We start from the raw sequence: 15,214 nt of genomic DNA, 5'->3' as shown, positions 1-15,214 counted from the left end.
TTAATTCATGAACATGGGTTGTCTTTCCATTTATCTGTGTCTCTGTAATTTCCTTCATCAATGTTTTATAATTTCAGTGTACAAATCTTTTACCTCTTTATGTTTATTCCTAAGTATTTCATTCTTTTGGTTGTTATTATGAGTGGGGTTGTTTCTTAATTTTCTTTTTAGATAATTTCTTGTTTGTGTATAAAAATGCATCTGATTTTTGTATGTTGATTTTGAATTCTGCAACTTTACTGAATTTATCTCTTGGTTTTAATGTTGGGTTTGTTTTTTGAGTCTTTAGAGTTTTCTAGAAATATGGTCATGTCATCTACAAATAGATCATTTTACTTTTTCTTTTCTGGTTTGGATGCTGTGTAATAATAATAATAATACACACACACACACAGAGAGAGAGAGAGAGAGAGAGATTGATAGATCTTTACCCCCTGGTTCCTGACACAGAGCTCCTAAATCCTTCGGAATTTCCTGGGTGGTAAGAGTGGCTTTTGTTCTAATGAGGCAATTCTTTGTGGGCTTCTGAATAGCTTCAGGGTGGGGTCTGATCACCAGACAGACCAAGCAAAGCCATGATTAGAAGCTTGAAACTTTTTTCCCCAATCCCCATCCTCTGGGAAGGGGAGAGGGACTAGAGATTGAGTAAATGCACTCGCACTGAAGCTTCCATAAAAATCCCAAAGTACAGTGTTAGGAGAGTGCTTGTGTTGGTAAATAGATCTACATGCCAACAGGGTGGTGCAACCCAACTCCATGGGGACAGGAGCTTTTGCACTCAGGACACTTCCAGACCTCTCCTATGTATCTCTTCATCTGGCTGTTCATCTGCATCCTTTATCATATTCTTTATTATATAATAAATCAATAAATGTGTTTCCTTGAGTACTGTGAGTCATTCTAGCAAGTTATCAAACCCAAGGAAATGTTTGTGAGAACCCCAATTTATAGATAGTTGGTCAGGATTACAAATGACATCTTGGGGCTTATGATTGGTATCTAAAGTTGGGTCAGCAGTCTTGCTGGGCTGAGCTCTTAAGCTGTGGAATCTAGTGCTATCTCCAGGTAGATAGTGCCAGAATTGAGTTAAATTTTAGGTCACCCATCTGATATCAGAGGATTGCTTGATGTGTGGAAAACCCACGCATCTGGTGTCAGAATATGGGTGTAGTGTGAGAGTAAAGGAGAAATAGAAGGGAGTTTTTCTTTAATAGATGCCTTTTCTTTCTTTTTCTTGTCTAATTGCTCTGGCTAGGACTTCCAGTGCTATTTTGAAAAGAAGTGGCAAGAGTGGCCATCCTTGCCTTGTACCAGATCTTCAAGGGAAAGGTTTCAGGTTTTCCCTATTAATTATTTTAGCTGTTAGATTTTCATAGATGGCCTTTATTGTGCTGAGGTAAGTTTCCTTTATACCTATTTTATTGAGAATTTTAATCATGTACTTTTTTTTAAGTAAGCTCTACACCCAGTGTGGGACTATGGAGCTATGGGGCTTGAATTCAGGACCCTGAGATCCTGTCACATGTTCTACTGACTGAGCCACCCAGGAGCCCTAAGAATTGTAATCATGAATCAATGGACATTGTCATGTGCTTTTTCTAAATCTAGTGAGATGATCATGGTTTTTTTTTTTTTTCCTTTCGTTTGGTAATGTGGTATATCATATTGATTTGAATATATTGAACTATCCCTGCATCTCAGAGATAAATTTCACTTGATCATGGTATATGATCCTTTCACTGTGCTATTGAATTCAGTTTGCTAGTATTTTATTGAGGATTTTTCATCTGTGTTCATCAGGAATGTTGGCCTATAATTTTCTTTTCTGATCTCTTTATCTGGTTTTGGTATTAGGATGAGGCTGACTTCATAAAATGAGTTTGGAAGTGTTCCCTCTTTTTCTGTATTTGAAAGAGTTTAAGAAGGATTGGTATTCTCCTTTGAATACTTGGTGGAGTTTATGCATGAAAACACCTGGTCCTGGACTTCTTTGTTGAGGTTTTCAATTACTGATTCAATGTCCTTATTTGTTATTTGTTTCAGGCTTTTCATTTTTTCTTCATTCAGTTTTGGTAGGTTGTATGTTTCTAGAAATTTATGCAACTCTTCTAGGTTACCCAGTTTATTAGTGTTTATAATTGCTTATAATTGTCCCTCCTGATCCTCTTTATTTCTGAGACATCCATTGTAATGTCCACTCTTTCACTTCTTATTTTATTTATATGAGTTTTCTCTCTTTTTCCCTTTAGTTAAGGGTTTGTCAGTTTTATCTTTTCAAAAAACCAATTATTAGTTTTGTTGATTTTTTTCTATTCCCTATTTGACTTATTTCTCCTCTAATCTTTATTACTTCCTTCTGTCTGCTAACTTTGGGTTTAGTTTTTTCTTCTAGTTTCTTGATGTACAAAATTAGATTGTTTATTTGAGATCTTTCTTAATGTAAATGTTTATTGTTATAAATTCCCCCCTTAACACTCCTTCTACTCCATCCCGTAAGTTTTGGTATGGGTTCACTTTTCTTTTTTATTTGTCTCAAGATACTCTTTAAGTTCTCTTTTGATTTCCACTTTTATCCAAGAGTTGTTTAAGAGTGTATTGTTCCATTTCCACAGATTCATGAATTTTCCTTTATTTATTTATTTATTTTTAATTTTTTTGCTGTTATTGACATCTAGTTTTATTCCACTGTAGTCAGAAAAAATTCTTGGAATGGATTTAATCTTCTTGAAATTGTTAAGACTTGTTTTCTGATGTAACATTGATATATCCTAGAAAATGGACCTTGTGCTCTTGAGAAACATATGTATTCTTTGCTATTGGATGGAAAGTTCTGTATATGTCTGTTAGATCTATGTGATCTGTAGTATTGTTCAAATCAGCTGTTTTTTCATTGATTTTTTTGTCTTGGTATTCTACCCATTATTGTAAGTGGAATATTGAAGGCCTTTACTGTTATTGTATTGTTGTCAACTTGTCAGTTGTCAAATTTTTCCTTCAGATGTGTTGGTATTTGCTGTATATAGGTAAGTGCTCATGTATTGAGTGTATATATGTTTATAATTGTCCTATTTTCCTGTTGAATTGACCCTTTTATCATTATATAATGTCCTTCTTTGTGTAATTTGTTTGATGTAAGTATAGCCCCCTTCTTTTTCTTGGTTACCATTTGCATGGAATATCTTTTCCTATTTCTTCACTTTCAGCCTATCTGTGTCTTTAAATCTAAAGTGAATCTCTTGTACATAGCATATTGATGAGTATTGGTGGGGTTTTTTGATCTGTTCAGCCAGCCACTCCATGCCTTTTGATTGGTGAGTTTAATGTATTTACATTTAAAGTAATTATTAAGAGAGGGAGGCAAACCATAAGAGACTCTTAACTATTAAGAATAAACTGAGGGTGGCTGGAGGGGAGGTGGGTGGGGGATGGGCTAAATGGGTGATGGGCATTAAGGAGGACACCTGTTGTGATGAGCACTGGGTGTTATACGTAAGCTAATCACTAAATTCTACTTCTTCAATCAATATTACACTATATGTTAACTAACTAGAATTTAAATAAAAACCTGAAACAAACAAAATAAAGAAAGAAGGTAATTACTGATATGAGAGGATTTTTTATTGCCATTTTGTTCATTGTTTTCTGTTGTTTTGCTCCTGATTTCTACCTCTCTTCCACTCTTTTTTCTTCTTTGCTATTTGATGATTTTTTGTAGTGATTTGCTTTTATTTTTTTTCTTTTTTTGTATTTATTAATTTTAATTGCATACAAAATCTTATACTTTTATTCTCCTATCCCTACATTTTGTGTTCTTATCATCAGAGTGCTTCTTTTTATATCATGAACTCATTAAAAACAGGCAGTTCTGTCAGCCGAGGTCAGCACTGGTGTAGACTGCAAGCATCCTTGACATCAAAACTACAGCAGCAAGTTCTGCTAGCCTTCTCCTGCTCTCTTTCTACCCCCACAGCAGAAGTCCTGGCCAGTGAGATCCCTCTTGGTGCTGGGGTGGGGGGTGTAGGCACCAAGGCACTGGGGAGGGTGGTGCAGTGGCTCCTGTCCCAAGGAGGGTGTACCAGCAGCTCCTTCTCGAAGGAGACACAACAGCATGTACCCCAGGCAGCTCTGTCAGCTGGAGTTAGTGTCAGCAAAGACTGTAGAGGTCCTTGGTGGCAAAAACTGCAGGTTTTCATACCAGTGGTAAGGGCTGCTGGGGTCCTCTTGCTCTCCTTTCCCTGCAGTGGGAGGTCATGGCCAAGGGGATCCCTCTTGGTATGGAGCAGTGCCAGACTGGAGGATGGAATGACACACATATAATGCTTATAGTTTTCTTATGGGGCCATCTTGGTTTTTGTGTTCCACTGGGTTGCCACAGCTTCTTCATTGTACTCCAAAGCTCTCCCAGAGCTATTTTCATCAGTGGGCAGTTGTTAATTTGTTTTCGTGGAGGGATGAAAGCTGGGTCTTCTAGCCCTCCATCTGTTGATGTCACTTGCTTTAAGTTTAAAACATAAATTTTGCCTTACATCAAGTCAATGATGTAAACAATGACATTATTTGGGCAATCATACTACATCTCTGACTATATTTCCAAACCTCCATTTAGATCCAGGTCCCCTTCCCAAAACTCCAAGCTACTCCCACATCAGCATGGGTTCCTTAAAATCAACATGTCCAAAAACGGAAGTCATGATCTTCTTCACCTACTCCTCTTCCAGAATCCTAGAGCTTAGTAAACAGCTTTCCCATCTACCCAACTGGACTTATCAGGGCCACTCTTGACTCCTTCCTCTTTCTAATGCCCCAAATCCAAAAAATATCAAGTCCCATCTATTTTACCTCTTAGATATCTCTTGAACCCATCTCCACTGCCACTGCCCTCATCCAGGCCTCCTTTACCTCTCATTTGGACCACAGAAACACTGTCTTAATTTGTTCCATGTCCCCACTCTAGGTCATTTTTTCCATGGCAGCCTAAGAGGTCTTTACAAAATTCATCTGATCATGTTACTTTCTTGACCTTTAGCGTGAAGTTCCAAATCCTTAATGGCTTATAGAAAACCCTATGGCCTACCCCTGTCTACTCCACTGAGAGCCTTTATTGCCACTAGACTCCTAGCTCTCTCTACTCCAACCATGCTGTGTTTCTTTCAGTTCCTCAAACATCCATATCACTTCCCACTTCTGGGCCTTTATACACGCTGTCCCCCTGCCTTCCATATGCTCCTTCTCTTTCCATTCAGTTAACTCCTGTTCATCCTTCAGGGTTTAGCTTAAAGGACAGTTTCTCAGGGAAACTTCCTTGACTTTCTAGAATAGATTGTTAATCTGCCATGTGCCCCGCAGCACTCTGCACTTTTTTCACAGTTGAGTTATACATAATTATTTATTTAATGTGTGTCTTCACCACCAGAATGCATGTTCCATAAAGACATTAATATATCCACACCACCTATAGCTGGGTACCTAGTACCTTGCTAATGCCCAGAACCTAGTCAAGTCTCAATAAATAGTTGCTGACCAGGTGATTGAAACACAGTTCTTCCTAGTTAAGGATTCAGTTCCGGTGTACAGTTACAACCTAAACACCAATAGTCCATGATATTTGTGCTTTCCTTAAGCCTTTTGACCTTTATTTTTCATTTTACAAATCTTTTTATGTATGTACTATACTTTTCTCTTCCCCTTTTTCCTCTTCCCAGTGATGTGTCACAAATTGATATATTTTTATTGGGTGAGGCCCAGGTAATCTCGCAGTTTATAACTCTGGCCTTTCTGTGAGCAAACACACAAAATGAACTTTGGTTTATCTCCTATCATAATGTAGCTGTTAATTGCCGGCAGGCAGGCTGTATTCCATGGTCCACGTGACCAGTGGGGCATGACCAGAAAGGAGCGTGGGGAAGAGTGGACCAAAGGACCCAGCTAGAGGCTGCCCAGCTGGAGTTCCTGCCTCCATAAAGGCACAGAGTAAAACAAGTGAGCACAAGGAGTATGGTTCTGAGGTAAGCAAGGTCACGAAGATGACACTATTGGGCTTAGCTTTGTGGTCACTGCTCCTCCGTCCAGGGCTGACGTTCTGGACCTCCGAGATCAGTCAGAACTGCAACAATGGCAGCTACGAGATCAGCGTCCTGATGATGAACAACTCAGCCTTCCCAGAGTCCTTGGATAACTTGAAAGAAGTGGTGAATGAGGGAGTGGAAATAGTGAGACAGCGTCTGCTTAATGCTGGTAAGAATGTAGTCACAGGGTCCACCTCCTCCCTGTTATCGCCTCTGGGGTCAAAGGGTTGCTTAGCCAAGACCTTCCATTCTTTGCCTGATCACCCACTCTCCTCTAAGGGCTTGTCTGACAATCCCTTTCTATTTCAAGGCAGTAGGTCCTCAAAGAGAAGGATTTAAGTCCTACCACAATGTGCTCCATCATAATTCACCCTGACCCTAACCCAGGGAATGGCAGATGTTCACAGCAGTGAACTGCCCCAGACAAAACTGGATTGATGGCTCAGTTTCAAGGAGGCATCATGTTCCTTTCTGCAGCTGCTCAGAGGCAGTATTTGGTCTGGGCCTGAGATTTTGCAGGGTTACCAGTCAAGAAGATGAATTAGGAGAGTTAAATTCATACAGATGCTGACTTTTTTCTGGGATTTTTCATCTATCTGTTCACTTTTTACATCTCTGTTGGCTATTTTTTTCAAGATTTTATTTATTTATTTGTCAGAGAGAGAGAGAGAGGGAGAGCACAAGCAGGGGGAGCGGCAGGCAGAGAGGGAAGCAGACTCCCCGCTGAGCAGGGAGCCCGATGTGGGGCTCGATCCCAGGACCCTGAGATCATGACCTGAGCCGAAGGCAGACTCTTAACTGACTAAGCCACCCAGGCGTCCCTCTGTTGGCTATTATTATAAGACATAATCAAGTAAGTTTGCAACCAAATTCAGTGTTGCAGTTTTTTATTGTATCTATTAATTATTACAATAAACTTCATAACTTTAGATAAAATATATAAAGAGAAAATATCACACCTGATCATTTTCAGCCACCTGGATATTTCCAGTGTCTGTTAACATGCCTCTCAGTTTCTTGTTTTTAAGAACATGGTTGGGATCACTATGGTATAGAAACAATTTTCTTTTTTTTTTTTTTTTTAAGATTTTATTTATTTATTTGAGACAGAGAGAATGAGAGAGAGAGAGAGAGCACATGAGAGGGGGGAGGGTCAGAGGGAGAAGCAGGCTCCCCGCCGAGCAGGGAGCCCGATGTGGGACTCGATCCAGGGACTCCAGGATCATGACCTGAGCCGAAGGCAGTCGTTTAACCAACTGAGCCACCCAGGCGCCCCTAGAAACAATTTTCTATCCTTCTGATTTTACTTCACATTATTCTGCAAGTGACTTTCCTATAGCTGCGTAATCTTCACGTGAATCTTCACATCACGTGAGTGGATATATACTATTCCTTGGAGTAGATGTCTTCCCAAGCTATCTAATTATTCCCTGCTGTATGATTTCCTATTGTTTTTAAATTTTCATGATTATTTTAAAATACTACAATAAGCATTTTCATATATACATATACATCTATTTATATGTATATATACACACACATATGTATATGTTTTTTTTTTCCATTCTTGAGACTAGATAGCCAAAAGTATAATTACTGAGTCAATGACTATATCATACATCTTAATGTTTACTTACGGTTCTAAAGAGGGTATGTCTTAATTTTCTGTATTTAAAACTCCGTGGTAATCAGCTCTTTTCTAGTGCCCACGCTGCGTGGTTTCATCAGGCTCATGCTCTCCGTGCCATGTGGCTAGCACAGGTATATGCTATATGTTATTCGGGTACCTCTGCTAATGGCTGTACATAGCGAATAGAAGGTATTTAGCCTCATGCTATACATTTCTGTTCCTGGACTGGATGTGTGTGTTCTAAGAAGTTGTCATAAATAAAATTTGAATAACCACTAAAAATACAATAAAATTCTATGGTAATAATAGCAAGAGGTATCACACATCACATATGTGTAATAACTTTCTGCTGTGCAATATACATTTCTTTCAACCTTGCCTGAGACCAATTCAGACGTAAACAGATGGATCTGATCTAGAACTATAATGGAACTATAAGGTCATTTCATAAAATCCCCTTATTTACCAAGACTGTGGCATCATGGAAAGAACATTTGATTTTGAAACCTAAGGATGTGGATTGGCGTCACTGTCCCAGAGCTTTCTCTCCTTGTGACCCTGGGTGAGCAATTTCCCTTAGTCTCTCTGAGCCTTGGTTTCCTTGTTTGAGTACCTGTCATGTCTTAGGTAAGATATATAATCTCTTTAGTCATCACAGCTCTGTAAGATTGGCATTATTGACACAGTTTCACAGTGGAGGTTTAATAACTTTGCTGAAGTCATACAGGTTGCCTATTTGGAAATGAGATTCCAACCCATAACTGTCTGGTTCCAAAGAGCGCATCATATTGCCACTGTAAGATCTTTACCCACCATGAACTAACTTTCTCGTTAAAATAAGACAGTGGAACATTGTGGTTAGAAGCAGAGATTTGGAATCAGATCTTGGTTCATATTCCAGCTTTTTATCCAACCATTTATCACCAGTGACCTGGAGCAATTACTTAAGTTTTCTGAGCCTCAATCCCCTTACTTTATAAAATCACAATAGAGAGTAGTTACCTCATGTGAATATGGTATGAATCAAATGAGGAAATTCATATAAAGTACCTCATACACAGACTGAAACATAGTAAGAACTCAAAGAGTGGTTGTTTCATTGTTGTCACTGTTGTGTTTTTGTTGAGGATGTTGTGTTATTGCTGTGGTGCTGTTACTTGAACAAGTTACCAGGATATAAAATAAACAGAGGAGCATAGTGGTAAGATCTGATCTCTGGACTCATATAACCTGAATTTGAATTCCTGATCCATCTGTCACTAGTAATTATAAATGCTTTATTGGGTTGTTTCTTCTAAGTTCTACTCATCTCATTTACAAAATAGAATTAGGCATGGTGAAGTGGTTGAGCAGATTAAATGAGTGGAGAATTTTGTGGGGGGTGAAAGAGTAAAGAATGATGCCCAGATTTTCGCATGTGATGATGCATTTTGTTAGATGGGTGTTCGTGCATAGGAAACTCAAGAAGTGCAGGTTGTGATGGAAAGATAGGTTCATGTTCTTAACATTGCGAGCATTATTATTTGGGGGAAATTCTAAGACAATATACTTAAGGGCTAAATTGAAGAAAATTAAGAGTCCAAATGTGGCTGATGTCCAAATGGAAGAAAACGGTATTTTTTCCTAGTACTTAGGAAACCTCTGTGGGTTTTGAAGACTAGATAGGATTTGGTGGAAAGCATGAAAAAAGAGATTCCTTCAACCTAAGGACATCAACTCCTCAAAGATGTATGTTCCATGGCTCAGCATGGAACATACATACCCTCCAGTGATCTCCAAATGGTCTCATGTGCTGAGGGGGGGTCCCTTTCCTAGACTCCAGCACCTATGTTCCGATCCACTTTGGTCCAACCCCATCCTCAAAGCCCTAGGTAGGAGAGAAAGGACTCTGAGATTACTCTATATTCTGTAGCATTCCACGCATCCTCCCAGGACTGAGGTATCCTGGTGAGGTAGAGGTGCAGGCAGGATAAAGATGAGAAACAGCACTTGGGGGAACTGTTTATTTTAAAAGTTAAGCTTTGATTTGAAGTCATTACATTGTCTGAAAATTTTTCAGTATTTTCTTGAGAAATCACTTGGGATTTGGGAAGATAAAAGGCAAGAGATCATCATCTTTCTTTGCCCAATTAAAAAACAAAAGCAAAAACAGTTCACATAACCATAAAGTGTTGAGAGGCAGCAGCATACTACGTATGTTCTACAGAATTGGCTCTCAAACTTTTTTGTCTCAAGACCTATTTACTCTTAAAAATAATTGCAGGCTCTGTAGAGTTCTCCTTATATAGTTACATTTACCGACATTTACATTTATATTTATAGTAAACTTACTATAAATATATTTTACATTTTACATTTACATTTATAGTAAATATATTTACTATATTGGAAATTAAGACTGAGAAATGTTTTGAATATTTGCTTATTGATTCATTTAAAATAACTACAAACACTTTGTTCACATAAATAAAATTTCTTATTAAAGAAAACCTATATTTCTCAAGCCAAAAAATAAAAATAGGTGGGGAAAATGGTATCCACTTATATTTTTGTACATCTTTAATGTCAGGCTTCATAGAAAATGGCTGGATTCTCATATCTCCTTCTGCATTTAATCTGTTGCGATAATACAATTAATATTATGTAGCCTCTGAAAATTCTACTATAAGCTCATGAGAGGAGAGTGGAAAAAACAATGTCTTAATATACTAAGGATAGCTTTGACCTCCTAGCCCTCCTGAAAGAGTCTCGAGGTACCTCTGGAGTCCATGGCCCACACTTTGCGAACTGCTGTTCTACAGCGTATCAGATTCTAGAATCAGACGGTCCTAGGTTCAAAACCCCAGCTGTGTAACCCTAAGCAAGTTAATCTACCTGTCTAGACCTCCATCTTCCCACTTTTAAATTAGGAAGATAAACTATTAATTAACCTCATAGGATTCAGGGGAGACTTAAGGATTGAAATAATGCATGTGAAAATCCAGAGCCCAATACTAGGCATATAGTAACGGAGATCATCCAATTCTGGTCTATCTATAAATGGCTGAGGACCTGGGGCCCCAGAGATGAAGTCACTTGCCTGAGGTCACACTCAATAGATGTTGGCTCCCCTTCTTCCAGATCCTGTGCAGGATTTATACTTCGGTTTTGCTGTGCCCATCTGCCACGGGCTGCCTGGACCATTGGATTTTTAAGTGGGTCAACTTCAGTGCCCCTCATGGTGGCAGGAGGGAGCAGAGCCCTCATACAAGGCGAGGAGGAAGAGCTATCCTAGACATTAACAGCTGGGGGTGTGGCCATCTTCCCAAAGCCCTGTTTTCATAACGTGACTGTGTCCTGGTCTCCACTCCACTCCCTGACTCCTCTTGCTGCCTTCTAAGACCCATCTCCAGCAGTGTTTTCCACTGGTCCCCATCTGCACTCTCCTTTTCTTCTGGGGCCCCCACAGCCTCACTCATACTATCCTCCTGGCTTTATATACCCTACATTCGCCCTATTGCTATGAGAATTAAGTAACAAAAGGGGGGTATAAAGTGTTTGGTATTACAGCTGGCACATGGCTACATTCAGTGTTAATTGCTGTTAAATCCATCACCAGCCCCACCTCTTCTATTAATTGTCTCTGACTGGTCTTACTGCATTGACTTCTCCCATTTGATTAGACCTACTGCCAACCCTATTTAGATCTCTTACTGAACAAAGTGTCAGAATAAGTGTTCTTGAATCAACCCTCCCTCCCCCAAAAAAGGCAAGGGATAAAATGCTCCCTAGTCAATAGACACATCTCTGAGGCGGCTATAGAAATACAAAGACTATTTCGTTCTCTGTCTTGAAAAACATTCTTATTTGGACGTTCAGAAGAACAACAACTTCTGTTGTTGATGTGCTTTACTTTTTTAAAGGTATTAAAATTATTACATTTGACAATTATGGTTTTAATCCCATTTTATCTATGAAGGCACCAAGTTAGAGAAATTCAAGTGGCTTGTGCAAGAACCCACAGAAAGTCACTCATCCTGCAACCAGCAGTGTGACTCGCAATTGAGTTTCCAGACTTTCTGTGTAAGGGCTTGGCCAAATGAAGGATGCCTCTGCTTAGGAATCAAACATCTGTCCTGAATATTTTTTATTGGAAGGAGACAAAATGGAGAGAAAGAGCTTGGTCAAATGGTTGTGCTGTCTTTTTATTCCCTTCCAAGAAATAGTATCTAGCAATACCCAGGGATATCATCCTCAATGCTCTTGCCCTTCTCTGATCCATTATCCAAAGATCCTAGACCCTGATGGACACAGTTCACTTTGGCTCTGGGGGCCAAGCACAGAGGTACCAGTGTGCACATTGGCAGCAAACAGAATCAGCACCTTGGGAACGTGAAAGAACAGATACCATACTGTCTGTATCTCTGCTTTCCTAAAACTCTCCAGACAGTAGAAGAAACTTGCTGGGACTACAAGCGTGAAAGAGGAGGGCCATGGACGGAATGAAAATGTCGTAAAACTGGATTGTGGGATGGTTGCACAAATATATATGCTTACTAAAAATCATTGAATCGTACACTTAAAATGGGTGATATTTATGGAGGGTAAATTATACCTCAATAAAGCTGTTGAGAGAGACAAGTAGACAGAAACAGGAGACAGAGACAGAGGAAAGAAGTGACGAGGAGTAATATAAGAACTCAGAACTCAAATATTCGTAGGCCTAAAGATGAATATCCATTTTTTTCCCAGGATCAACTGGCAAAAAGTAAACCTCATGGCTACAAACTACTGAAAAATAACACATTTTCTCTTTTCCCTCATTTCTGGAAACAGGCATAAATGTGACTGTGAATGCCAGCTTTATCACTTCGGAGAGTGTGATTTATAAGTCAAATGACTGCCGGAGTAGCACCTGTGAAGGCCTCGACCTACTCCGGGAAATTTCAGTAAGTAAATGCTTTTGTAGGTAGAGCTCACACTTCTCAGCAAGGTCACAGTGTGAAACTTGAGGACCTGTCCATGACCATCTCGTATGTCACCTCTAGTCACATAGCTGAGTGCTTTGCAGAGAGGGTAATCTGATTTCAGCCCCATATATTTCCCAAGTGATGAGGGCCTTCTGGGAATCCAGGAAAGTGAGGAGAACCCTCTATGTTCTATTTGTACACTTTCAGTGTTACGGAGGGGAATTCTTTTTGTTTTAAATTGTCTTCAAAACCTTTTTTTTTAAATATTTTTATTTTTTATTATTTTTAAAAGATTTATTTATTTTATTATTATTTTTTTATTATGTTATGTTAGTCACCATACAGCACATCATTAGTTTTTGATGTAGTGTTACATGACTTCAAAACTTTTTCTTCAAAACTTTTAAAAATTTAAATGTTGGCATTAACTGGTTTTCTTTTGTGCCCCTCGGGAAGTACCTGAGGTATTCCAAAGCCCTACACCAGAGGTCTCTGTTTCAAGTCGTCACCCTATATGGGGCCACAGGTTAATGGCTTCAGGGCTGAATCTGAAACCTAAATTTTAAAGTAGTAACTGTAATGTTAAAGGATAGAAATGGGAAGGGAGAGCTTCTTGTCTACTCCCTCCTCCCAACTCCCAACCCCAGCCAGGGCTTTCTGGAGTGAAAGAATGTTCCAAGCTCTCTAGAGGCAGGTAGATGTGCAAGAAGCCTTTTTACCACCGAAACCCAAGAAAAGGCTCTCCTAGAAGCAGAATTCTAGGTGTAGAACCACGACTTGAAAGCCTTAATCAATAGCATCACCCGGACCAGACAAGTCGGCTCATGTCAGGAAGAGTGACTGATTACTGCAGTCATTCTCAGTCTTGGGAGGGCCAAGAGTGAGCAAGGGGAGTTTAACAGACTCTACTTTATGATGCCAGGAGTGTGTACTTCGTCCCTCCACCTCTACAGACAGAGGTATACCCTGGTTTTCTAAAGCCAGGGATGGGATGTTCCTAATCACGTTCTTTTTGAGAAACAGTACGAGACACCATCTATAATCACCTGGCTGGTCACATTGCACTTTGTTCTCTTTAGCCCTGTTTTGTAGCTCTCCTTAAAACTGCAACTTGCCCTCTTCCCCCAAAGCACCTCCAAGTCTAGTCTCCCCACAGTTTGGCCCACAGGTATTGCTCATGTTACAGTCTGTCAGTCCTTCTTCCCCCACTCTGCATCCTCCTTTTGACAAAGAATCCAAGTTCACCTTCAGCAGAATCTCCTTCTCTCCCCCCGCAACATCGTCACTTTCTCAGACTTCTTTACCCCTTAGCGCCCCTTGCCCAGCCCAAGGAACATGTTTTGCTCCTTTCTTGAGAGGCCCACCTTCAAACTTTCTAGGACCCTTTTCCCTTGCCACTTCTTTCCTGTCCATTTATTCATTGTTTTCATTTTATTTTTAATTTTTTAAAGCTTCTATTTATTTGAGAGAGAGAGTGAGAGAGGGAGAGAAGGAGTAGGGGGAGAGAGAGAAGCAGGCCCCCTACTGAGCAGGGAGCTCGATGTGGGACTTGATCCCAGAACCCCGGGATCATGACCTGAGCCAAAGGCAGACGCTTAACCAACTGAGCCATCCAGGCGCCCCCATTGTTTTCATTTTAGAGATTCATTTTTCTTTCTTTTTTTTTTTTCTTCCTACAGAAAAAAAAACAAATGGGCTGTGTCCTCGTGGGACCCTCGTGTACATACTCCACCTTCCAGATGTAGTAAGTAATTTGGTTTGTTGTTGCTTTAATGCCACCGTAGTTGAAGTCAGGGCATGATACCACTATTTAAATGATTTACCAAATAGCGATCTAGTCAAGGTAACCCAATCAGGGGTGTTGGGGCCCTCGTATTGTGCTCCTTCTCCATAAGTGTCATTCTCTTATCCAGGGAGCTCAACCCTTGCTTACCGTGGGGTGAATGACCATAGCTGTTCAGGGGTTATTAACATCTGAGCCTGAGAGGCAACACGGGATAGGTAAAAAGTTCGAGTCCTGGCAGGAGACAGAGAAGACAATGAACTTGGGTAATCTGAGGAGTTTAATAAAGGAAATCTTCACTAAAGTATGAGCAGAGTATATGGAAACACACAGGAAAGCTACAGCACTCAGGGGATAGGCAGGGCTCTGTTCTATTCCTTAGGTCCGAGGAATAAGCCAAGTAGCAAGGTACTTACTTCACAGCATTGAGGATTATATAATTAACATATGAAAGTACCTTGCCCAGTGCCCTTATCAGCTTAGGAAAAAAACGCTTCCAATATATTCCACAGTAAAAATATTTCTCTGCCTTTGGGAAAATCACCCTCATCCCTTCCATTCATTTCACTCAGTGTAATTCTCATCACCACAAAACATTTTGTTCTGCCAGATCACACCTTCCCCAAATCAAAATCCCTCTTCCATGCCTTTCTTTCATCTGCTCAGTGTTCCCCTGAATCAAGGATCACCTTTGACTACACAGAGAAAAGTATGCTGCTCTTGCAATAGATTTTGGAAAAGATAAAATTAGATTTCTGAAATTTCTGTTGCAAAGTCTGCTTCTGAC

At 39.8% G+C, this 15,214-nt stretch overlaps 1 protein-coding gene across 3 annotated transcripts in view; it reads left to right on the top strand.

The window, feature by feature from the left end:
* Positions 1-15,214, top strand: part of GUCY2C (guanylate cyclase 2C) — a 121,507-nt gene that overhangs the window by 43,616 nt on the left and 62,677 nt on the right. For 2 of the 3 annotated variants that reach the window (XM_078075643.1, XM_078075644.1), the window contains 3 exons: positions 6,070-6,234; positions 12,511-12,623; positions 14,324-14,388. In XM_078075643.1, coding sequence (XP_077931769.1) covers positions 6,070-6,234; positions 12,511-12,623; positions 14,324-14,388 — 343 coding nt within the window. The remainder of the gene's footprint in view (positions 1-6,069; positions 6,235-12,510; positions 12,624-14,323; positions 14,389-15,214) is intronic. The other variant, XM_078075645.1, reaches the window with a different exon arrangement.

This window comes from Halichoerus grypus, chromosome 6 (genome assembly GCF_964656455.1).
Source record: "Halichoerus grypus chromosome 6, mHalGry1.hap1.1, whole genome shotgun sequence".
Taxonomy (NCBI): domain Eukaryota; kingdom Metazoa; phylum Chordata; class Mammalia; order Carnivora; family Phocidae; genus Halichoerus; species Halichoerus grypus.
The sequence above is the reverse complement of the archived record's forward strand: the minus strand, read 5'-3'. Positions and strand labels throughout refer to the sequence as shown.